At 43.6% G+C, this 26044-nt stretch overlaps 1 protein-coding gene across 4 annotated transcripts in view; it reads left to right on the top strand.

Annotated features, from left to right (window-relative positions):
• The window catches only part of LOC140118847 (mitogen-activated protein kinase 14), a 337108-nt gene that overhangs the window by 260620 nt on the left and 50444 nt on the right, over positions 1-26044 (top strand). For all 4 annotated transcript variants that reach the window (XM_072137220.1, XM_072137218.1, XM_072137219.1 and 1 more), the window contains 2 exons: positions 11320-11398; positions 11506-11679. In XM_072137220.1, coding sequence (XP_071993321.1) covers positions 11320-11398; positions 11506-11679 — 253 coding nt within the window. The remainder of the gene's footprint in view (positions 1-11319; positions 11399-11505; positions 11680-26044) is intronic.

The raw sequence follows: 26044 nt of genomic DNA on the forward strand, positions 1-26044 counted from the left end.
AACCGGAAAATGTGGAGATGAAATCAATAGAAATGGTAGAACTTCACGGTGATGGGGTGTTATAATGACTTCAAGTGGCTCTGTTTCTTGATCCACTGGCCCTGAACTCAGTGGAGAACCATCCACAGTCTCCATTACCATGGGTGAAAGTTTTTTACAACACTTTACCCCATGCTTCAAAGCAAAAGAGAGGTCCATGAAGTTGCCACTAGCTCCGGAATCCACCATAGCAGAGGTGGGTATCCACTGAGAATTAATCAGAAGCTTGATTCGCAGAAAACAATGGGAGTCTTTATTCTCTTTCTTAATATGAGGAGCCACTGAAGAAATGGAATGGATTACTGTATTCTCAGGTAATTCAGCTTCAGAAGCAGTTGATTCCACCTCAGAAAAGTCAGGATCCGCAAGGGCTGCTACAAACTTCCGTGGGCGGCTAGGGCAGTTGATAAGGAAGTGGTCAGACTTCCCACAGTAAAGGCACAAGTTCTCCCGCAGCCTACGCTCCCTTCGGTCACTGCTTTCCCTTCGAGATACGGAATCTACTTGCATAGGCTCACTCACTGGTTCCCGGGAAATTTTCCTTTGGGGTTCCCTGGAGATAGAGACAGGGAGAGAGGAAGGTTGATTAATATCATGATTCCAGGTAGCCCATCTCTCTTGTCTTCGTTCAGACAGTCGGGTGTCAATTCGAATGCAATGGTTAATAAAGGCATCCAATTCTACGGGGGCCTCTGCACGAGCAAGTTCATCTTTTAAGGAGCTAGATAGCCCTTTTCTGAAAAAAGATAATTTTGCTGCATCATTCCAATCAGTGTCGATAGCCCACCTCTTGAAATCCATTGCATATTCAGTGACTGGGCGTCTGCCCTGGCGTAAGGCTAGTAATGATGCTTCAGCTGTGGCAGCACGATTGGGGTCATCAAACATCTGACTCATGGCATCGATGAAGTACTCTAAGTTGTTCAGCCGGGCATCTTCAGTCTCAATTAATGGATTTGCCCAAGCGATGGCTTTATGTGTCAACAACATAATTATACACAAGACTTTAGATTTGTCCGTAGGAAACAGAGTAGGATTTGCAGCAAAGTATAAGCGACACTGGTTGAGGAATCCCCGGAATTTGTCGCGGTCTCCACCAAATCTGAATGGTGGCAATTTAGGCACTGTTGTAGCTGCTGGGATCTGTGGTGTAGTCTGATTCTCCAAATGGGCTATCCGATCAGACAGCGTCTGCACAGTATTGCGTAGATCTTGAATTGCTTGTCCATAAACCTGGGTGTTGTGATTGGACTGTCCTTTAAAGGCATCATATGCATTTTTGAAAGTCTGCATCTCAGTATGCATATTAGTCACAGTAGTTTGGAGTTGTTTAATATGAACCTCCAAGTTTCCAGTCCCGGCGGACTCCATCTTTAGGGCTTGAGTATCCTGTCACGATACTGGTGATATATTGCTGGAATCCAATAGCAGGGACTAGACAGGACACTGGAAGCACCAAGGGTGGACACAGGAGGTGCAGCGAGCAGACTGGGAAACAGTAGTACTACAACAGGCAGGTAATCAGAACTTGCAAAAGCCAGGAGAACAATCTGGGAGGAGTAGTTCAGCAAGCAGAAGGGAGGAACAATCCGGAGAAGGAGTTCCAAGCAAGAGGACTGTCCAAGCAGGAGCTATACACAATACTCAAGCAATGTCTACTGAGCAGGACAGGAAATATATACCAAACAGGAAGTAAGATGGCACCCGGTTGAGACAACATCCACCATCTTAACTGAGGGCAAACTTGAGGGCAAGGCAAACTAAATGAGGAAAGGCAGACCATGCCTGACACCTTCTTGTGTTGAATGGTAAAGTCATATTGCTGTAGGCCTAGACTCCATCTCAGCAGCTTTCCGTTATCCCCAGATACCCGGTGAAGCCAACGGAGAGGGTTGTGGTCCGTTACCACGGTGAACTTTCGGCCATATAAGTAGGGCTGTAGTTTCTGTAGGGCCCACACAATGGCAAGGCATTCTTTTTCTATGGTGGCATAGGCCACCTCCCTGGGTAAGAGTTTCCTGCTTAGGTATAGGATGGGGTGCTCATCTCCCTCTGGGTTGACCTGGCTGAGTACCGCACCCAAGCCATAGGCGCTGGCGTCAGTCTGGACTATGAACTTGCGGCTGAAATCTGGACTCTGTAAGACTGGAGAGCTAGTCAGAGCCAATTTCAGAGCCGCCATGGACCGCTCACAATCGGCAGTCCAGCTGACTACCTGTGGTACTTTCTTCTTTGTGAGGTCTGTGAGGGGCTTGGCCAGGGTACTGTAGTTAGGGACGAACTTACGGTAGTACCCAGCTGTTCCTAGAAATGACATCACCTGTTTCTTCGTTTTGGGGGTAGACCAATTTGCAATCGCCTCTACTTTCCCTGGCTCGGGCTTAAGTGTCCCCCACCTACCAGGTGTCCTAGGTATTGCACCTCAGACATGCCTATCTGACACTTCCCAGGCTTGATGGTGAGACCGGCTTCCCGGAGGCGCTTGAGCACCTGTGACAGGTGTGTCAAGTGCTCCTCCCATGTCTGGCTAAACACTGCAATATCATCCAGGTATGCCACAGCAAACCCTTCAGACTTACTTAGCAGTTTGTTCACCAAGCGCTGGAATGTGGCAGGGGCATTCTTCATGCCAAAGGGCATGACTTTAAACTCATATAGTCCAAAGGGGGTGATGAAGGCGGACTTTTCCTGCGCCTCCACTGTCATGGGAATCTGCCAATACCCCCTACTTAAATCCATGATGGTGATATACTGGGCGCTGGCGAGTTGATCCAAAAGCTCATCTATGCGGGGCATTGGGTAAGCGTCAAAAACTGTGATGCTGTTCAGCTTCCTGTAGTCCACACAGAAGCGTGTGGTCTTGTCCTTTTTGGGGACAAGCACCACAGGTGATGCCCACGCACTTTGAGACTCTTGGATCACCCCCAGTCCCAGCATTTCCTCCACCTCCCTCTTAATGTCAGCCCTTACTTCTGTAGAAACCCGATAGGCACCCTGTCTGACTGGTGGGTGTTCTCCCGTGTCTACATGATGAAAGGCTAGTGGGGTTTTTCCTGGTTTACCGGTGAAAATGTCAAGGTATGGGTTGAGTGTCTCTCTCAGCTGGGATTTCTGAGATCCAGACAGCTGGGCGCTGACTATGGCATCCTCAATGGACCCTCCCTCCTGTGCGGATTCCTGTGCGGAAGTCAGGCAAGGCCCTTTCTCCCTCCTCTGGTATACTGCAAACTGGCAGGACGCACGTATCCCTATCATGATGAGCCTTGATCATGTTGACATGAAAAACCTTGTGCTTCTTGCGAACATGGTCGATCGTGACTACATAGTTCACGTCATTTAGGCGTTGATGAATGGGATACGGGCCTTCCCACGCAGCTTGGAGTTTGTTTTGAGTGGTGGGGATCAGGACCCACACCTTCTGGCCCACCTCATACACTCTCTCCCTGGCGTTCCTGTCATACCACCGTTTCTGGTCGGCCTGGGCTTGAGTCAGGTTCTCCTGCACCATCCCTGTCAATGCCTGCAGTCTGTGCCTGAACTTCAGAACATAGTCAACTACAGAGAGCTCTGGTGACCCTAATTCTCCCTCCCATGACTCCTTCATGAGATCTAGTGGGTTTCGTACCTTCCTGCCATAGAGAAGCTCAAAGGGAGAGAATCCAGTCGATGCCTGCGGTACCCCTCTGTAAGCGAATAGCAGGTGTGGTAGATAACGATCCCAGTCCTTCCCATGGGTATCCGCAAACGTCCGGAGCATCTGTTTGAGGGTCCCATTAAACCGTTTGCAGAGTCCATTGGTCTGCGGGTGATAAGGACTGGCTACCAAGTGCTGCATCTGTATTTTCTTACAGAGGCACTGCATAAGGTGAGACATAAACTGGGTCCCCTGATCTGTGAGCATCTCTCTGGGGAACCCTACACGAGAGAATATAGTGAGGAGAATATAGTGAGGTGGCATCTGCCACCTTGTCAGCCCGGATGGATGACAATGCCACGGCCTCTGGGTAACGTGTGGCATAATCCACAACCGTCAGGATGAAGCGTTTACCTGAGCTGCTGGTGACATTCACAAGGCCTACAATGTCAACAGCAATTCTCTGGAAAGGCTCCTCAATTATGGGTAAAGGGATGAGGGGTGCTCGCTGGACCTGGCCGGCCTTCCCCACCCTTTGACATACTATACAGGAACGGCAATATTCCGCCACATCATTCCCCATATTGGGCCAATAGAAATTCGGCTTCAGTCGACTTCTGGTTTTACTTTTCCCCAGATGGCCTGCTAGTGGTATCTCGTGGGCAACTCTCAAAAGCTGCTCCCAGAAAAGGCGAGGTACCACCAGTTGCCTATCAAGGGATACATCCTGCTGGGGGTCAGTGTGAAGGCTCTGTCTATATAGCCTACCCTGGTCCCATGTAATACATTCCTTGTCCCCCTCCTCAGGGGTCTGACCAGCCCTCTCACGTAGCTTGTGTAGACTCTCATCTGAGTGCAGGGCGTCCAGAAACTGGCGACGCTCTGACTCTGTACTGGTTAATAGTTTAACCCCTTGACTGGTCTCAGCCACTGGTGACAGGCTGTCAGTCTGCTCCTGTTCCTCTGTAACCCGGACAGCAGGAGGTTCAGGACTCAGGCAACGGTGAGCTTCCTGAAGACTCCGACTGCGAGTTACAGCGGACACGGACACACCACACTCCAGCTTTTGGCGCAGAGCTGTGGGTGTTAACATACTACCACTCTTAGCCACATTATTAACACAGTTAAACTCTACATCATTACTATGTTCACATTCATGGTCTATGGCATTAGAAGCTAGGTTAGAAACAGGTAAATGGTTACTACACATTTCAACAATATGACATGATGCATCATCGTCATAGTCTACAGTAGGCATAGTCCCAACAATATCAGATGTTAACTCACGTGGGGCACCAGGGATGCCTGTGTCCTCATCGGCATCCTGGATTACATATCTAGAGACCAGACGCCCCAGGTCGGTCCCCAGCAACACATTGGTGGGAATTTTATCCGTTACACCCACGTCTGTCATCCCTCTCCCCGCCCCCCAATCCAGGTACACCCGGGCCATGGGCAATGCAGGGGTGAGGCCTCCAACTCCAGCAACTGTAAGAGTCCGTCCTGGGATGAGATCCTCCGGCTTGACAAGTGTGGGGTGCACAAGGGTCATCTCTGCACCGGTATCCCTCAACCCCATTGTGACATTGTCACCCACAGTAACCTCGTGTAGGTTGTCACCAACCACCCGCTTACTCCCACCCACAAACAAAACAGATGGTGAAGACGATGTTGGTTTGGGCAAAGGGGTGGTCTTCCTCTTCTCTGGGCATGTAATGCTGATGTGCCCCGATCGGTTGCAAACAAAACACCTGCGTTGGTCTTCCGCTGGCTTAAATGACGAAGAAGGGGATGCCCCAGAAGCTTTGTGGGAAACTGTAGAAGAGTTAACAGGGGGCTTACCCCCCTTCCATCCTGCAGCTGCAGGTTTCCGTGCCTCGGGCACTCTGCTGGCAGCAAACACATCTGCCAGCTGGGCAGCCTTTTCCAAGGATTTTGGCTCCCGTTCTCGTATGAACTGTCGCACCTCCGCTGTACAGGTGTGAATAAATTGGTCCATGGCGATCAGGTCATCCATCTCCTCTAGAGTGGTCACACCCCATCCTCTGGACCATTGTTTCACCAGGTTTAGCAGTTTCCTGGCAAACTCGGCATAGCTATCCGTATCTGTCCGCCTGACAGTACGGAAACGCTCCCTGTATACCTCTGGAGTGAGGTTAAAACGCTGTTTCAGAGCCCTTTTGATAGCCTCATAATCGTGCTCCACAGAGGCAGGTAAGGCTACAAACGCCTCCAGTGCTTTGCCTTTAAGTCCAGGGGTAAGGTATCGGGCCCATTCAGCAGGCGGCAGTTGAAATTGCCTGCAGACCCTCTCAAATCCTTGCAAAAAGACATCCAGGTCCCCATCATTCTCCAGGAAGGGAAAACGATCCAGGCAGGGCCTAAAAGAAACACTGTTCACGGACTCACTCTGTGATGATGGTGAAGTTATTTGCTGTTGTTGGAGCTGTATCTGGGCCATCTGCAGCTCATGCTCCCGCTCTGCTTGGCGTTCAGCAAACTCACGTCTACGTTCCTCAGCCGCCCTCTCTGCTCTGGCAGCTTCCAGCGCTGTTTGGCGTTCAGCAAATTCACGCTCTGCTTGGGCAGCTTCTCGGGCAGCTTCTCGGGCTGCCTGTCTCTCCCGTTCTTGCATCAACAGCTGTATCCTAAGGCTAGGATCACAGTCACCGATCTGCTGGAGAATTAGAGAAAAAGTAGTGTCTATACCGCTGGCGCCGCCATGCCCAGCCGGTTGCTGCAGGACATCTCCTATCGGTTCCTCTGAGGCTTGAGGTCCCTGGTCCGGTTCTGCAGAAGGATGGGACTGCAAATCAAACGCCACCAGCGTTAGAATTATCTCCGCCTTGTTCTGGCCCGTTGTTATTAGCCCTCTCTCCGCACAGAAAGTCAGCAGATCAGCCTTGGATCTGTTTCTGTATACCTCTGCCATCTTAGCAGTGGTCTCAAGTTAGCAAACAAAAGATAGATAAGAAAAGAGGGGGAGGGGAACTGTTTTGCACGTATGTATATTGACTGACAAGTTTTGAGTGCACTGAGTCTCTTGCTTGTGGACTGTAGTATTAGGAATACGACAGCCCTTAAGTGAAAGGGTTAATTGCTTAAACCAAACACTTAAAGCCTTAACAGTGTAATAAAAAATTATACACTATCCCACCGCTATGCCACCAATCTGTCACGAACCCGACTCACCGGAGTTCACCCACTGGGATAACTACTCTATGGAGTCCCAGAATTTAGCCCTTAAGCTCCGCCCACTTCCACAAAATGGCGTCCTTACACTAAATTTACTCCACAGAATCCGCACTGCCACCACCCACGAGTTACTTATGCAAAGAAGGCCGTAGGCACCTCAACCACACAGACAATGCACCCTGATGATAACTCAGCACATGCACTCACTACTTACACTATATTACAATTATAAACTCACACAGAACCTGCAATCGCTTACTACATGGACTATGCTAATAATGACCTCTGGTAACGTGATTCCCTTTAGAGACTCAGATTCTTTAAGGCTACAAGCAGAGGCTTATTAAAAAGTTTTAATTTACATAAAAATGCAGTACACTCAAAGAATTAAATTGTCAGATAAAATGAAAAAAGGATTAAAACAATACACATACAATACTTACAAACAGTTATGGAAGAAGAAACAAAAAAAATTCTTGCTAGTGGAATAGGAAGAAATTCTTTGGCCCGAGGACAGGGCATAAGCATCGATCCAGCCTTCTATTGTCATATCAGCCTTCTAGAGTCACTCAGTCTGAACACTGCTATGTGGCTGCTTCATTAATTTAAGCCCAGGTGATTTTTTGACCCCCACCCCTGGCTGTGATGCCACTGTGAGGGGGATTTTTCTATCCCCCTCCCATCAGTGAGCTACTTTTGGGTCTGGGTTTTTATCAGAACCCCATAACTTTTGATTGGGAGATGGCACAATTGTGCCATGGCTTCCAACCAAACGGGCATGTTATTCCCATTAACCCCATACCAAACTCGGGGTGTCTTAGCCTAATATCAGGGGTGTTCTGCTATTGGCTGCCTTCCATTGCAGCTAATGTTCTGATTTTCGGTCCAGAAGTGTGTCTAGACCCCATAACTGTCCTGTGTAACTTGGGACCTATAATTATGAATTATGTCCCAGTTATGGACAGCTATGATATTCCCCTTTGTCTGAATTTGGAGGGAAAAACATGCAGTCTGTGGCTTCTTTTCATCCCCCACAAGCTAGACTACTTTGGCCGAAAGGTGTTAATTTTACCACTTAGAAGACCATGCTTCTCTGATCAAGCATAGACTCCCTGGGGTTTTATAACCACCCTGCCAGGCTCATCTTCTGGCTGGTCTTAAACAAATGGAGCCTAATGATTTATAACAGGCAGAATGAAACACAAAGAAAAAAATATATATATATATATATATCAAACAAACTGTGGAGGAGTAATATTATTATCACACAATGCTTTTAGGAAAATAGGACAAGTAGAAATGACAGGATTTGATCTATCAGCTAGGTTTACCTTAATAATACCATACCCTGTGGACATTGCTTGATTGGAGCCAATTTCATCCTACAACAGGACAATGACCCAAAGCATTATTATTATTTCAAATGAAAAAATATATATTTCAAACCTGGTCAATGCATAAACTATATTTTCTGTTCATTTTGCATCTCATTTCAAAAATAAAAGTATGAGTTTTCATATAAAACACAAAATTGTCTGGGTGACCCCAAACTTTTGAACGGTAGTGTATATATGTATGTATTCGTTTTAGATTTTGAAATTGTATCTTTGCCATTGATTTATACTTACCGTATATACTCGAGTATAAGCCGACCCAAGTATAAGCCGAGACTCCTAATTTTACCACCAAAACTGGGAAAAATTACTGACTCGAGTATAAGCCGAGGGTGTAGTATACAGCCTGCCCTGCCCCAAGTAGTATACAGCCTGCCCTTCCCAAAGTACTATACAGCGTGCCCCAAGTGGTATACAGCCTGCCCTGCCCCAAGTGGTATACAGCCTGCCCTGCCCCAAGTGGTATACAGCCTGCCCTGCCCCAAGTGGTATACAGCCTGCTCTGCCCCAAGTATGCCAAGCTAATAAAAAAAAATAAACTTAATACTCACCCTCCGACGATACTCCCCTTTAATACTCGGCACGGCTCCCGGTCCTCGGCGGCGGCTCCCGGATCCTCGGCGGCGGCTTCTCTGCATACTTCACTAGCTGGCAGTAGGCGGCGGCTCCCGGATCCTCGGCGGCGGCTTCTCTGCATTCTTCACTAGCCGGCAGTTGCGTCCATGCAAGCTGCCGGCGGGCGCGCACTATGATGCGGCAGTGTCGCCGCCGATGACGTCATCGGCGGCGACACTGCCGCATCATAGTGTGGGCCCGCCAGCAGCTTGCATGGACGCGACTGCCGGCTAGTGAAGAATGCAGAGAGAAGCGGGAGCCGCCGCCGAGGATCCGGGTGCCGGAGGGTGAGTATTATTTTTTTTTTTTTAATTGACTCGTGTATAAGCCGTAAGGTAAGATTTTTCAGCACATTTTTTTGTGCTGAAAATCTCGGTTTATACACAAGTATATCTGGTAGATATATTTATTTTGTTACACTTGAGTACATATGTATTCTTAAAATAATATAAATCTATTCACCATGTATTGAGTAGAAAGAATCTGAGATCTAGTGATACTGTAAAAACATTTGTAAGTGCTCAGCCGTAATTGCGTCTTCCATTTTTGCCATTAGCTTCTTCAGCGCTGTACACTCAGGATGGAATTGGATATAGATGACTCCATTTTTTAGCTGCCATGCAAGCTTACTGGATGCAGGGCTTCCATGCACTTTAGGGTGTGTTCACACATGGCGTTAATGCATACGTTTTTTAAATGCTTCACAACTGGTGAGAAGATGAGATTTTCCTAAATACATTTCTGTCAACATTCTATTTATAAAATGCATGCAATATTAATTGTGTTTGTTAAGATAAGATAAGATAAGATAATCCTTTATTAGTCCCACAGTGGGGAAATTCACAGCATAACAAGATGTAATTAACAAGACTCATAAACACATGCGCTTTGTAAATGCAATGTTGACAACAATGTATTTTGGCAAATTTCCTCTTCTCAGCTGTTGTGATGCATTTGAAAACACATGCGTGCCAAATAAATAACTGCCTGTAGAAAGGAACATTAAAATATCTCTTTATTCTAATATTATTAAAAAGCTTGGCTCATAACCAACAAGAGCCTTGTACAAATACAGGCTTAGGTACCTCCTAAAGAACCAGCTATATATCAACCACCCTAGTCTTGTGTATTGGGGTGAGGAGACATGAGAGGGTTAGATTCTATCACCTCGCTGGTTATGAGTTGTAATAAGAGTTATCAATACACATCAATGGAAGCCTTAGAGGTTTACACCCTGACTTTAGCTCCATTCTTGCACTTTCAGTAGGTCCTCCTATGGGGGTGGAATCCCTTACAACTCATAACCAGCGAGGTGATACAATCTAACCCCCTCATGTCTCCTCACCCCAATATACAAGACTAGGGTGGTTGATATATAGCTGGTTCTTTAGGAGGTACCGTATATTCCGGCGTATAAGACGACCTGGTATATAAGACGACCCCCCTACTTTCCTGTTTAAAATATAGAGTTTAAGATATATTCGCTGTATAAGACTACCCCTTTTCCAACGCATACAAAACACCGGTAAAAATTTAAAAAAAAACATTTGAATTTAACATGGTCCTTTTTTTAATTTAAATTCTTATGACATTGCAGGTATATAGCAGGAAAACTGTCTCTCATAAACATAAGGCATACAACAACAACATTACCATTACAGCACAGCCCCCAGTAGCATACAGCACAGCCCCCAGTAGTATACAGCACTGCCCCCAGTAGTATACAGCACAGCCCCCAGTAGTATACAGCACAGCCCCCAGTAGTATACAGCCCAGCCCAGCATTAAAAAAAAAATAAACTTATATACTCTTCCCCGGGGAAAACATGGCTGCGCCCAGCAGAAGAAAGAAGACGGCGCGGAAGACTGAAGACGAGCCGCGCAGACATCGGGTCCAACGGAGGGTGAGTATGCGCCCCGATGTCTTTTTGAGGCTGCCGGCAGCCATCGCTGTGAAAACACCCGCGATTGGTGCTAGCAATATGCAGCAAAGACTTACCGGCTATGGAGAGGGCTCAGCCCGTGAGCCCTCTCCATGCACCGGGACCCGACCGCCGCCGTGAGTACACGGCGGGCGGTCGGGATTACCGGTGTATAAGACAACCCCAGAGAAGACAGACGATTTTTCTGTCTTCAAAAGTCGTCTTATACGCCGGAATATACGGTACCTAAGCCTGTATTTGTACAAGGCTCTTGTTGGTTATGAGCCTAGCTTAGAGATATATTAATGTTCCTTTCTACAGGCAGTTATTTACTTGGCTGTTAATTTTCTAGATTTATGAATTTCTGTTTTGGAACACAACCATATTTTTACAGGACTCTAGTCCTTTGATACGTTTTAGTTATGCCATTACCCGTTTTCGAATTAAAAAACTCAACTTTTTAATACAGATTTTATTTTAAGTCTGTACTGCATTTATAATTTTTATTCACTTTATAACAGGCCCGGAATTACATCCATTCACTCCCATATATGCCAAAGATGAATTTTGAGGATGTATTTTTGGGAGCCAACCCTCAAGGTTTGTAACATTGTTAAATCATATGATTGAATGTAATTTAATAGGAGCCAGTTTTAAGCTTGAAAAGATGACAAAACACACCAAACCTAACCATACTCTCCACACAGCTGTAGATCTACTTGAGAAAATGCTGGTTTTGGACACAGACAAGAGGATCACTGCAACAGAAGCTTTAGCCCATCCCTATTTTGGCCAGTATCATGACCCAGATGATGAACCTGTAGCTGATCCTTATGACCAAAGCTTTGAGAGCCGTGAGCTTGAGATTGAAGAATGGAAAAGTGAGTATTTTACTATTAGTAGGGGCATAAATATCAATAACTAATTCAGAAGGCATTCCACTAGTGTTTCACCTATGAAAACATCTTTTTTTTGTATACAGTTTTATTTTTCCTCACCCCTCCTTTTTTGCTAGTCATCAGCAAAAGCGAATTTGCAATGCTATTCTACTATTGTTCCTATTTGTATGCCACCCATAGTTGCAAGAGTTTTGCTAGCACAATGTAATTTTGCATTTAATTTGAAAGAACTTAAAGAGTGCATAAACATCTTGCAGATTCATTATAGATTCATCTAGATGTCTGTTAGGGCTCATGTACATCTCTATAAGGGTCCAAAATAAAAAAATATTTTAGAAATGTACATGTGTATGAACCATAGTAAACCTATGTGAAGAATATATAGAAATACACAGGAAGGTGGTTGTGCTGGTGGTGAGGGGGGGGGGGGGTCACATGTCAGGTCTTTTCTAGCAAATCAGTGTATTACACGTGTCACTACTATCCCCAACCCCGCAGCCTTACCCTGAATACAAGCTGGATTTGGTAATTAGAGTTGTGCTCAAAAATTTACAAACCCATGCAGAATTTTGGCAAAGCCTTTTTTTTCTTTGCCTTTTTTCACATCACAGTTTGTATTTGCCTAAAGGCATTACCTGTTACTACTTTTGCTTAGGCCTTGTTACTTTCCCCCAGGCTGGTCCACTCTTTAACTTTCCTCGCCCCTCCTCTCTACTCTCCGAGCAGTAGAGAGCGAAGAGGCTTTCTGATAGATCACTAATTTACTCCACGATGACCGCTCTGAGGATAGCATCCTTTAATGCCAAAGGTCTTGACCTACTTGAAAACCCTCTCAAATCCTATACACCTTCCATAATCGTAAGGCTCACTGAATGAATTCTAGGTATTATCCCACCTATTACCATAGCACCAATTCCTTAGGCAAAAACCTGTTTTTATTCATTAAGACGTCCAATGGAATGTTGAGGAAGACACAGGAGCAAGGTAAATTTTTCTAAAATGAGAAATTCAGGGCTCCGTTTTAGCAAATGTTTTTTGCACCTAATACTAGTCAAACTAGCTTTCTGATGAAGGCCTTAGACCAATTATGTGTTTTTGCTAAGGGTTCGCTGGATCTCTGTTGAGACCAAAACATAGCGATAAACCCCCTCTTGGATACATGCTCGGTTAAATCCTCCATATTGTTTAGTAAGATTAATAGACTTAGAAAGACCCTACTTCTCTACAGCTATGCGACGCATCGAGAAATCTGCACCCTAAAGCCAAAGACTTCTTTCTTTTTTTTTATCTAGTCCACAACTCATACAGCAAGTTAAATTACATATTTATTCATCATGACCTCTTGTTGGGCGCTGTGGGCACCAGTATTGGGTCCATACTCCTCTTGGACAACACCTCTGTGTTCTGTACATTGTCCCTCACCCCAGACCAGCGTAGCCACTTTAACTGGAGGCTAAATGAATCCCTCCTCCAGGATCGACTGTGCCTGACCTGAAACAGTTTAATGTTCAAGGCTTAATGACAGTACACTCACCTGACCCTACCTCCGTTGCAATAAAGTGAGAAATATTGAAGACGAACCTGAGAGGTATTCTCATTAAACATGGCTCTTAACTAAAAAGAGAGGCTGGGTTTAAACTCTAATTACTCTTCTCCTTCTTACTAGGAGGACCCTACTGGAATCCCGTGACAATTAACCGTGTTACGTCATGAGATTAATGTCGTGTTGGAGTCTTCACCAAGCTAATTGCCAACTGTCTGGCCTAACTGGTCGTACCCCTTGTGCACTCTGACCAAGTAGACTTTATTTCCCTCTAGAGAAGACAGGGACAGCACACTCAAAGCATGTTCTCTATTACACCACGCCTCACGCTCCTCCATCCCGTTTTTCATGCTCTCACTTGATGCCGAAAAGGCGTTTAATGTGGTGGACTTTAGGGTTCCTTCAGGAGACTAGCATTGGTCCCCTCATGGAGGCAATCTCTCTACACTGCCTCTGTACACTATGAGTGAATGGAACCCTCTCTTACCCATTCACGATTAACAACCACACCAGGCAGCGTTCCCATTTGTCCCCCCTGCTTTATTGGCTGTTCATTGAACACTTGTTTGTTGCTATCCGATATCATCCATACATGAAGGGAAACTATGTCATCAGGAATGCTTTTTTTGGCGTTGCCATGTCCCCTTAGAGAATGTTGTTCACATTGCCAAAGAGTTTTTATAGTAAAACTGTCTTTTTGAAAATAGATTAGATCAGGTGTGCAGATTTATAGTTGATCTGACAGGCCAATCCCTTGATATTGACCCCTTCCATTGATCTCTCTACTTCCCACCACAGTATCTAGAGTTCCCGGTGTATTACACTGTGTTAAGTGAATAAGAGCTTGAACAAGCTATCAGAGCAGACCAAAGTTTATTTTTAATAAAAGTAATTCAATAATGTATAAGTCCCTTAAACACCAACATTCCCTATAAACATTTTATAAGGTACCCCCCCCCCCAAAAAAAAAAAAATTACATATTTGACATCATTACATCCGAAACATTATAGGACTTGCTTGTGAATGCCGTAAAAACAAAACCCGAAAAAAAAAGTTATGTGCGCCAAAATGGTACCACTGAAAAGGATAACTCAACACGTAAAAAAAGCCCTAAACAAGCTCTGTCAACCAAAAAATATTAAAGTTATGTCTCTAAATGAGATTTTCTCAATATTAGATTTTCTTCAGTAAAATTGTAAAAATATATTCAAAACCATATAAATGAGGTTACACCGTAATCGTAGTGATCTATATAATGAAGATAACCTATCATTTTTATGGTACGGTGTACGGCCCCATGAAAAATATACAGAAAGAAAGGAAACCGGAATTCACGGTTTTCTTTTTTTCCATGCATTCAAGAGTTTAAAAAGTTATCTTATCAATAAGCTAATGACCCACTTAAATGAAGTATTTGTAAAGTGCATCTAATCTTGCATAAAATAAGCCCCCATATGTTCAAAAAAATAGATTGTATAGCCATTAAAAAGTTACATTGCAAATCAGCATTGAATGCTGCAGCTGCCATTTTAATGCCCTGGCATGTGTCCATCCAGCAGTTTACCACCACATATGGGGTGTTGGCGTACTCTGGAGAAATTGGGTATCAAACTTTGTGGAGTGTATTGGTATCTTATCTACTGAGAATGTGTTCATTTTTTGATACGATTTTTCATACGTTAAGGGGTGTAGTTTCTATGATGGGGTAATTTATGGCATTTTACCATTATTTAGGCCTCTCAAAATGACTTAGTAGGTCCCTCAAAACCATGATTTTGCAGGGTTTTTTTTTTTAAATGTGAAAAATTGCACCTGAAGTTCAAAGCCACATAACGTGCTACAAAAATGAGAGGATGCATAAAAAACCACAAGTTATTTTTTTTCTTTAATTTGTTTTATCGGTAGCTAGAGTACAAAAAGAACAACAGGAACGCAGTCCTTATCACATTACAAACAACAGGTCAAACATGAATCACAAATGATGATACATATTGCATATAATCATTTTAGTTATGACCTTCACATGCTCACGTTCCAGTCTCCCCTGCACTCCCGCCATTTTTATAATATTAAAGAACAGGGCCAAGGGGGAGTCCTTGGACTCAGCAAAGTGTCCACAAGGGACTCCCCAAGGCAATACTTAACTATAGCAGCAGAAAGATAAAGAATGGATGGGGTTTTAGGGGGAAGGGATGAAGGAGAAGGCGGGAGGGTAAGCAAAGGAAAGAGACGTCCAGATCGGGGGGAAGAAGAATAGCCAGTAAGGACTGAAGGAGAAACCTCTCCACTACATAAACTGTCTGTACTCGGCAGATTGCTGGAAGAGGATACATGGCTGCCAGGTTTTGTTGAATCTGGCATACGTGCCATGTAAAGAGGAAGTGAGGTCTTCCATGTGCATGATGTGGTTCACTTTGTTGATCCACATAGCTATGGTTGGAGGGGTGGTTTGTTTCCAAAGTATTAGAACGCAAGACCGGGCTGCTATTATTAAGAAACGCAGTAAAGACCTTTTGTACGTCTGTGTTGAGACGTCAATGTGGTGAAAGATGAGGAGAGGATGATCCAGTCTCACAAAGTCTCCAAAACATATGAAAGAAGGATCCTTCCTCCTCTCCACATCTCCAGCACGTAGGGGGTGCCAGCGAGAAGATTGTGTGCAGCCAGGTAGGAACCCTATACTAACTGGACATGAGTTTGTACCTTACTTCCTGGTATCTTTAGCTTCTGTTCAGGTGTGAGTGAGATATTCAAATCAGTTTCCTATTGTGTGGGCCAGGGACGTCAGGAATGGATAGGAGACACGAGTAAGAAGAGGAAACCGTGTGCCGTACAGTCCCTGTGTTGGAACAAAGACTTTCAAATGAGGTTTGATTTTTGGGAATTGAGAGCAGGGAGGAAGAGAGGTCACATAATGATGTAGCTGCTGGGCTTTCCACGCTCCTAACGGGCATGGGTCTGTTAGTTCCATGAGTTGTTGAGTCGTTAACCATGCCGAATCCCTACTAAAATGTTCTGTTCTAAATTTGCCCGTTCGTCTCCATTGTTTATATACAATTTCCTCACATCCTGGAGGAAAGTCAGGGTGTCCCAAAATTGGCGTCAACGGTGAGTGTTTGGGTAGTAGTCTTTTCCTGACTATGTCCAGCTGGCAATGGGAAACAGTTGGGCTGATTGTGGGATGTATTTTTAGGGCAAGCAGCCATGGTAACACGTGTAAAGGAGTTGTTGTGAAGGACTGATCCAGACATATCCAAGGCTTCAAGCTGGAATTACAGCACCAATCTTGGGCTCTGGCTAGGTGATAGACTTTGAAGTCAGGCAGTCCAATACCCCCTGATGTCTTTGAGTGAAACAAGGTGGTACACTTGATTCTGGCAGGTTTACCGGACGAAACTAATTTATGCTGGATGGCATTTAGGGAGCGTAAATAACGATTTTGGTAATTTGATAGGGAGTGCTTGGAAAAGATACAGTAAACACATCTACCAAACCATGAAAAATTCCTTTGGCCCATCTGGAGCAGTCCTCTTGTACTCTCTAGTATCGGTAGGAAGTTTAGTGCGTAGAGCTTGGATAAGTCAGCTGGGTCCCTAAATAGGTGATATTCTGAGACGCCCACTTAAAATTGAATGACCTGCTCAGTGTTTCCTCGAGAATGTTCTGGGAGAGAGACATTCAAGGCTTCAGATTTGGACTTGTTAATACGGAAGTATGACAAGTGGGCAAACGTGTATATTTCTTTCATTAAATTATGGAGGGAAATCTGAGGATTGGTCAGGAAAAAAAAGGTTATCAAGATTTTTAGTGTTATAACTATGTGTCATAAGTAGAATATTTTGAATTTTTTTATAAATACAGGCAGTCCCCGCGTTGCATACAATATAGATTCCATAGTTTTGTATGTAAGTCGAAACTGTATATTTTATAATTGTAGATCCAGACTAAAAAAAATTTTTGTCCCGGTGACAACTGGAGTTCAAAATTTTTTTACTGTAATGGGACCAAGAATTATTAATAAAGCTTCATAACAGACACTTTACAGCTGATCATTGCAGGCTGGGACTATAGTAAAGCATTCAGAGAGCTTCACAGTGGGCAGAGGTGACAGTGGCTTCGGCAGCAAGGGGTTATGCAGTCTTTGGTATTTCGCTGCAGATGACTCTTACAAGCCATCTCCAATCTCTTGGAGCAACTTGCTGATATTTTTCTCATGCCCCTTAATGTGTCCCCCTTGTTTTAACTGCCTAGTATTGCTGCTTCAATGTTCTTACCAGATGTTAGTTTATCAACTAATTTGGCTACTTGTTTTCCTTGTTCTTCTTATTTTTCTGACCTTATGTGAAACCGATTGCTTATAACCTATATTATGGTATGTCAGTTACTTCTATATGTTACGTCTTGCATTCTGTTATATGCCCCTGCGTGTCCCATGATGTCAATATTATTTCCTTTTTTTTATAAAAAATGGCAAAAAAATAATCAGTTTATAACCTTATATGCAACTGATGGTGATGTCAGTCCAATGGCATATGATAATATGTCCTGCAGAGTAGGTTTTACATGCATTACTCTGCCTCCTTGTTCCTGATTGACAGTTGTCACTAGAATAGGCTGCTGTGTGGAGCATTGAGAGAGAGCTCTGTTACATAATTGGGCACTTAGTAATCTAACCATGGTGATGTAATCTGAGGACCTGTTACATTTGCAATGTCCTCCCCCTGTATGTATCAGATCACATGAAATCACAGAAAGCCTCGATGGAGGATGGGGACGAGTAGAACTCCATGGAGGCATGCTGTGAGTTCATGTGATTAGATACATACATGAGGTCAACATTGCAATATTGCAAACCTTAAATGATGACACCCTTGTCATATGACATGCTGAGAAGAGGCATGGAACATGGGAGTATCCAGCCCAGCAGGATACACCCCTCTGATGCCAGGGAATATAAAATAAAGTTGATTTATGTGGATGTAAGTGAAACAATTTTTAGAAGGGTGTCAGGTTCCCACAGAGACCTATTAACTGTCGCTAGCTATATATCTGAAAAATTATGTTGACAGGTTACCTTTAAAACCTCACTTCCATAAGGACTTGCAGCGCATTGTGGCTCTAGGTTTAATCAACTCATTACAAAGATCCTCACAGGTGCCATTCATAGGTGTGACTTTGTGAATGCTATATGAAGAGGGTTCACAGAGTCATTGCAGCAAACACCCACCTCTAGCACCAATCACAGGTGTTAACGATCTAAAAACCAGCAACAAGTGGGCACCGCCGCCTTGTTTGCAATGATTTCTCTTTGTGATGTCGTTGGGGAGTAGCGATCGGGTGCCATAATAGCCTTTGTAATACCTGGTTTCTGCAGATCTGTTACAATGTGCCAATGGCATATTGTTATGAATCACGTGTAAAAATGCCAAATACTGCAAAACAGTAGTATTTGCAGTATATGGTAGGAACAATCTGGGCTATGGTTAAAGTAGTCTAGAGGGTCTAAAAAATAGTAAACAAAAAAAAAACTCTGAAAAACTAAAAAATTCTAATCACCCTCCCCTTTCCTTTAACTGATATAAAACTAAATAAACAGTAAAAATTTCAAACTTGTTAGGTATTGCTGCATCCCAAAATGCCCAGTCGTTGAAAATATAAAAACGGTTATTCCCAATGGTGAATCCCATAACGGAAAATAGCGCCCAAATGTTGGAAATTCTGTTTATATGCCGTTTTACATTGCATAAAATTTTTTATAAAAAGTGATCAGAAGGTTGCACAGTCCTTAAAATGGTACCAATGAAAATGTCCCAACACCGAAGTATGAAAAAGTTGAAAAGGCTCAAAAGATGGCAAAATGGAAAAAAATTTTTTTGTACACATTGTTTTCTTTTTGAAAATGTATTAAAACACAATAAAACTTATAGCAATTTGGTTCCACTGTGATCATACTAAACTAAGGAGTAAAGTAGACATATGGGGGGCAGATTTATCAAGCTGTCTGAAAGTAAAATATTTCTAGTTGCCCATGGCAACCAATCACAGCTCCCCTTTAAAATATTCATGAGCACTGGTAAAATGAAAGCTGAACTGTGATTGGTTGCCAGGTGAAAGCTGTATAAACTGAGCCCACAAGAAAGTGACACAAATGTATTTTTTCGCCAATTTGAATTTTTTTTTCCAGAGCTTCTCAGTACACTGCATGGAGTAATACATAACGACACTGAGAATTAATTAGTTACGCAGAAAAAAATACTCACACACCCCTGTACACGGAAAGATTTTTATAGGTGGGGAGAAAAAATTAGCTATAAAAGGCTGCAACTCAAAGGGGTTCAGGCAGCTGGCCTGTACTATTGACATCTCTGTTGATTATTGTTGCTGCAAAAACTGAAAAATTACCACTAAAATGCAAGGGTCAAAGCTCTTGAAGGCCACATCTAAAGAAAACATTTCTATGCACAATGTCTTTAAAAAAAAAAAAAAAATGGAGGCAGCAGAGGAAATGCTGATAAGTGAAATGGATGAGGCTTCAAAGCATGGTGAAGGACTTATCATGGGGGACTTCAATTACCCAGATATTGACTGGGGGGCAGAAACCTGCAGGTCCTTCAAAGGCAGCAGATTCTTGTCAACAACAAAAGACAATTACCTGTCGCAACTAGTCCTGGAGCCAACAAGAGGGGGGGCACTGCTGCTATCCTTACCAACAGACCTGATAGGGTATCAAAACTACAGGTTGGGGGGAACCTGGGGAATAGTGATCATAATATTATTGATTTTGTATTATGCTTTACTAAGAGCGTTAGTGAAGGGGCAACCAACACTCTAAACTTCAGGAGGGCAAATTTTCAGCAACTAAGGGAAGACCTTAAAGGCATAGACTGGGATAATGTTCTCAAAGACAAAAGTACCCCCCAAAAATGGGACTTTTTCTTATATATTCTGAAAAAGTCCTGTGAGAAACACATACCTTATGGGAAAAAGCATAAAAGGAACAAGAAAAACCCTATGTGGCTAACTAATCTTGTAAGGAAAGCAATAAGCGAGAAAGATAAGGCGTTTAAGGTGCTAAAACGTGAAGGTAGCGATGAGGCATTACAGGATTATAGAGAGAAAAATAAATCCTGTAAAAAGCAGATAAAGGCCGCAAAAATAGAGACTGAGAGAAATATTGCCAGGGAGAGCAAAAATAATCCCTAATTATTTTTCAAGTATATAAATGATAAGAAACTAAAAACAGAGAGTGTGGGTCCCCTTAGAAATAACATGGGGGTCATGGTGGAAGGAGATGAGGAAAGGGCCAATCTACTGAATGTCGCCTTCTCAACTGTCTTTACCCAGGAATAATGTTAATTCTTTTTATAATGTCAACAGTTTAACCCAGGAAGAGGTACGGCGCCGCCTTGCAACCACTAAGATAGATAAATCACCTGGGCCAGATGGCATACACCCCCGGGTTCTGCATGAATTATGTACGGTGATAGACAAACCGTTATTTTTAATATTTGAAGATTCACTGAGGACTGGTTATGTTCCACAGGAATGGCGCATAGCAAATGTGGTACCAATAAACAAAAAAGGATCAAATAGCAATCCTGGAAACTACAGACCTGTGAGTCTAACTGCTGTGGTGGGGAAAATATTTGAGGGGTTTATTAGAGATGCTATCCTGGAGTATCTCACTGTGCACAACCTTATAACCCAGCGTCAGCATGGGTTTATGAGAGATCGGTCCTGTCAGACAAATCTGATTGGTTTCTACGAGGAGGTAAGTTCAAGACTGGATCTGGGGGACGATGTGGATGTTGTATATCTGGACTTTTCAAAGGCATTTGACACCGTGCCACATAAAAGGTTGGTATATAAAATGAGACTGCTGGGAATAGGAGAAAATCTGTGTATTTGGGTAAGTAATTGGCTTAGTGATAGAAAACAGAGGGTGGTCATTAATGGCACATTCTCAGATTGGGTTGATGTTACCAGTGGAGTGCCACAGGGGTCAGTATTGGGGCCACTTCTTTTTAATATTTTTATTAATGACCTTGTAGTGGGTTTACACAGTCAAGTTTCAATATTTGCAGATGATACTAAGCTGTGTAAAGTAATAAATACTGAGGTCGATAGTTTAGCATTACAGAGGGATTTGTGGAAGCTTGAGGGATGGGCAGAGAAATGGTTGATGAGGTTTAATGTAGATAAATGTAAAGTTATGCACTTGGGCCATGGAAACAAAAAGTATAATTATGTTCTAAACGGTCAATTACTTAGTAAAACTGAAGCTGAAAAGGACTTGGGGGTATTGGTGGATGGTAAACTTAATTTTAGTGACCAGAGCCAGGCGGCTGCTGCTAAAGCAAATAAAATAATGGGATGTATCAAGAGAGGAATAGATTCTCATGATAAAGACATAGTTTTGCCCTTATACAAATCCCTGGTCAGACCACACATGGAATATTGTGTACAGTTTTGGGCACCAGTGTATAAAAAGGATATAGTAGAGCTGGAACGGGTGCAGAGGAGAGCAACCAGGATTATTAGGGGAATGGGGGAACTCGAATACACTGACAGATTAAAAAATTTGGGATTATTCAGTTTAGAAAAAAGACGACTGAGGGGAGACCTCATTACAATGTACAAATACCTGAACGGACAGTACAAGGATCTCACCAAAGATCTTTTTATACCTCGGCCTGTGACCAGGACAAGGGGGCATCCTCTACGCCTAGAGGAGAGGCGATTTTACCATCAACATAGACAAAGGTTCTTTACTGTAAGAGCAGTGAGACTGTGGAACTCTCTGCCGCAGGTTGTTGTTATGGCGGACTCTATGTACATGTTCAAGAGAGGCCTGGATGCCTTTCTGGAGAGAAAAAATATCACGTGTTATGGGGATAAAACATTTATTTAATTCTTAAAGGTTGGACTTGATGGACTTGCGTCTCCTTCCAGCCTTATATACTATGATACTATGACTCGTGACATGGCACAAGACAAGAATGTGGCATGTGCTGGCCAGCAAGGAGACGTAGTCATGCTGCGCACCTGTTGCCTTTCCCTCCTCGTACCTCCCAATGCTGGTCTGAATGTTACACGGGGAGAGTGACATGCTCCGGCAGGCGTGCGCTGACCGGGCAGTGCTGTGAGTGCCGGCTGGGGATCCGGGGTGTGCAGCAGAAGAATCCTTGAGTCCTGCCACGTGTGCCATGTGTGCCGAGTGTCGCCCGGAGGATCAGCTGAGAGCCGCAGGTCTGAAGTGAGGAGTCAGCTGCGAGGATCCTGGTTCAGAGGCGGCTGCCGCATGTGGAGGGATCTTGGGTCTCGGCGTGGGGGCGTCGGGTCTGAAAAGGCTTCCGCGGGGACGTCGCGGCCAGGACCGGGTGACTTTACAACTGGAGCCGACATCGATCGTGTCCTCAGTCGCAATTCGGCTGTTTCATGAATGGGACCGGCGGCCATCCGTGGATCATACTTCATCTCAGTTGGGTGAGAGCATTCTAATGTATGGTTGAGGCTGTACTAACTCACTGCCCACAACACATCTCTCTGCTACTAACGCTTTAAGGATCCCCTTTGTGGTGCTTGTTTATAACTTTTTGCTTGTTTGGCGGGGGTGCACTGCCTAAGAATAACCTTACTTCTCTGCAAAACCATTTTAACCCTTCAAAGGTTTCTATATTTGTGCTGAAGATCTACTTTAACAACATTTACTAACCAATGACTTCTAACCCGTAACCCGCAAGCGCTCTAAGTCGCAAGAAAGAGTGGTCTTTGGCTTTGGCTTATTGCATAAATCTGTTTGCTGGGACCCGTATGCTGATTAAGACTAACCTCTAATTATAATAGAACTATTCCAACTAACCAATGGTTTCTAACCCGTTACCCCTTAGAACCGGAGGAAAGTTTGATCTCTATTCATTATTCTATGTTTGTGTCTGTAAATTAAGATGTGCCTCTCCGTGCTGCAGAAATATATCAAGTATTCCATCTGGTAATCATTCTGGTCGCAGGAACCTGATGTAAATATTTGACCAAACATCTTGTGCATATTTCTAGAGTCAAAGCGAGCGCTCTAGTATCAGAAGAGGGGTAGCTGAGGGCCTGGTTCTGTCGTAAACTAGCAATTAAAGTCCAAATACTTTTTTCCACAGAACTTTATTTATTTGCAGTGTATAGTCTTGAGAATGTTTTCTGTATATTTATTTCTGCATATCCATCTTTCTTTTTTCAGAATATGACATATGTTTTACTGTGATGTAACATTTTGCTGTATATATATCTGGAATTTTTCCCAGTGCTTGGGTACTTAAGTAGGTTCACGAGGTCTCTAACTATCTGGGGAATTTGATCGGATTACATACATGATCGCATTGGGTTTCAATCTTATTCTTTGTTTTATTTTTCGCTTCTTTATGTAACCTTGCAGTTTTGCAGGATCTCGCTTAATCCTTTGAGGGATTACAGGTGTAAAGTGGCATACCTGTGAGAGGCGACTCTACCAGGTTTAATGTGATCAAGCCTACACTATGCCTCAAAAAAATTCAGCACGTAAATCTTTAGGAGCAGCATCTCCGAAAGAGAGAGGGGGATCAGCTAAAGGGGATAATTCTGCGAAAATAGATAAATTATGGAAGTCCCCCTCGGTTAAAACTCGTACTGTACAGAAAAATCAAGGTGGGGAGGAGCAAAATAAGACTCAGGGATCAAGATCCGCAGCACTGGAGGGTGAAGAACAGGAGGGAGAAGATCCAGGGGTAGCAGGGGACAATGAGATGTTCAGAGAAATCCTAGAGAAATTTGTAGCAATCCAATCACTGAATAGACTGAACAGGTGGGGGCTCTGAGAGGAGATATGTCTCTTTTGAGGGAAGACCTTAATAAAGTTAGAGAGAATTAGAAAATGGCAGAAGAGAAAATTGTAAAGGTGGAGAAGGAGGTTGGTGCAATAAAGAAAAGAACTGGTGTTCTGGAAAGGGAGAATGAGGCCCTCAAAATAGACTGACAGATATGGAGGATAGGTCCAGGAGGGCCAATTTGAGCATAATTGGGGTTCCGGAAAAAGCAGAAGGGGATAATATAGTCAAGTTCATTAAAGATTGGCTCCTGGAAAAAATAGGCAGAGAACATCTTTCAGATAACTTTGAAATTGAATGTGCGCATAGAATCCCACCTGTGTTAAAAGTCCCCGGTAACTCCCCTCGTACAATAATCTGTAAAACTCTTCTTTCTAGAGATAGGGATACGATATTGAGGGAGGCTCGAGAACACAAGGATCTGACTATTCAGGGTGCAAAGGTGGCTTTGTATCCAGACTTTTCTAGGGACACCTTGCAGAAAAGGAAAAGTTTCTTTGAAGTAAAAAAAGGTTGAGAGAGAAAGGCATTATCTATTCCCTTCTGTTCCCCGTTAAATTTAAGATTATTTATCAAAATCAGTCTCATTTTTTCACTACCCCGGAACAAGCTTCAGATTGGATGGATTTGAAGGGAATCTGATGATATATTACTTTGATTGACTAGCATGGGGGGAGGGGAGACAGGAAAGTGGCTCTAGTAGGTGCAGTTCTACTACGGTAGGACATGTCGAGTGGGTAAATGGGGGGGGGGGTGGATGCTGGAAATGGGGGGGGGGGTTCTTTTTTTTTTCCTTCCCCTTCTCTTGTAGGTGAGAGATGATGGCGATTAGATTCATCTCTTGGAATGTAAGAGGGATGAGGGATCGATTAAAACGGTGTATTATTTTTGATTATATTTGCAAACAATTGCCTGCCATTTTTATTTTGGTGGAAACCCATCTGGTGAAAGAGATCTTACACTTAATTGAGAGAAGATGGGCCAGCCATTCTTATAGTTCGGTCTTCTCGTCCTTCTCTAGGGGAGTCACGATATTAATTCATAGATCTATTGAATTTAAAATCCTTGATTGCCAGTGTGATGCTGATGGTAAATTTGTGTTTCTCTATGGTATTCTGGAAGGCACTAAATGCGTAGTGGCAGGGGTTTATATATCTCCGCCTTTCAGATACGAGGTACTCCTAAAGCTTATTAGGTTTACTGAGAAAGTAGGGGACTGCCCGGTGTTAGTATTAGGTGATTTTAATGCTGTGTTTTCGGAGAGTAAAGATCGGGTGAGGAGAAATCACCCCGATAAACAGTGCATGGGAGATACTCCGTTCGCGAGATTTTGCCACGAAATAGGCTGGACAGATGTTTGGAGATATATTTACGGTGACCAAATGGCATATTCATGTTTTTTTTATCATTAAACGGTTTTTATTGAAAGGTTTTACAACAGCATAAAACCAGAACAAGAATATGCGGTCGAAATGATCACATAAATGCTTACTTAGAGAGACTGAAAGTCAGAGAGTCAATGAACAACATCAAAAAGGGGTATCTTATCTCCTTCCGGATGGTAAGTTTTAACAGAAGGTGGGGGATACCCATGCTAAATTGTTTAAACCGCTGTGCGGTCAGTTCCACATGTGTCATTGCGAAACAAAAACAAAATAACAGATTATATAAACTAGAAGAGGCAAAGGGGGAACTGGGTGGGGGAGGGGAAAAGGGGATGGGAACGATTGAAGGGAGGTGCAAGACAGCCAGGTGTGGCGTGACCACATTACGACCTTTTAGGGGTTAGGGCATCCTCTCACTGAAAGGCGGAGAATTCAGGGAGCGGTGGAAGTCTAGCCATGGTCCCCAGGTTTGGAGGTATTTCTCAACTGTGAGATGGGAATCAGCAGTAAGCTCCTCCATCCTCTGGATGGACAATATCTCCTGTAGGAGGTCAGTTGCTGTAGG

The sequence above is a fragment of the Engystomops pustulosus genome, chromosome 2, assembly GCF_040894005.1.
Source record: "Engystomops pustulosus chromosome 2, aEngPut4.maternal, whole genome shotgun sequence".
In the NCBI taxonomy this organism is placed as follows: Eukaryota; Metazoa; Chordata; class Amphibia; order Anura; family Leptodactylidae; genus Engystomops; species Engystomops pustulosus.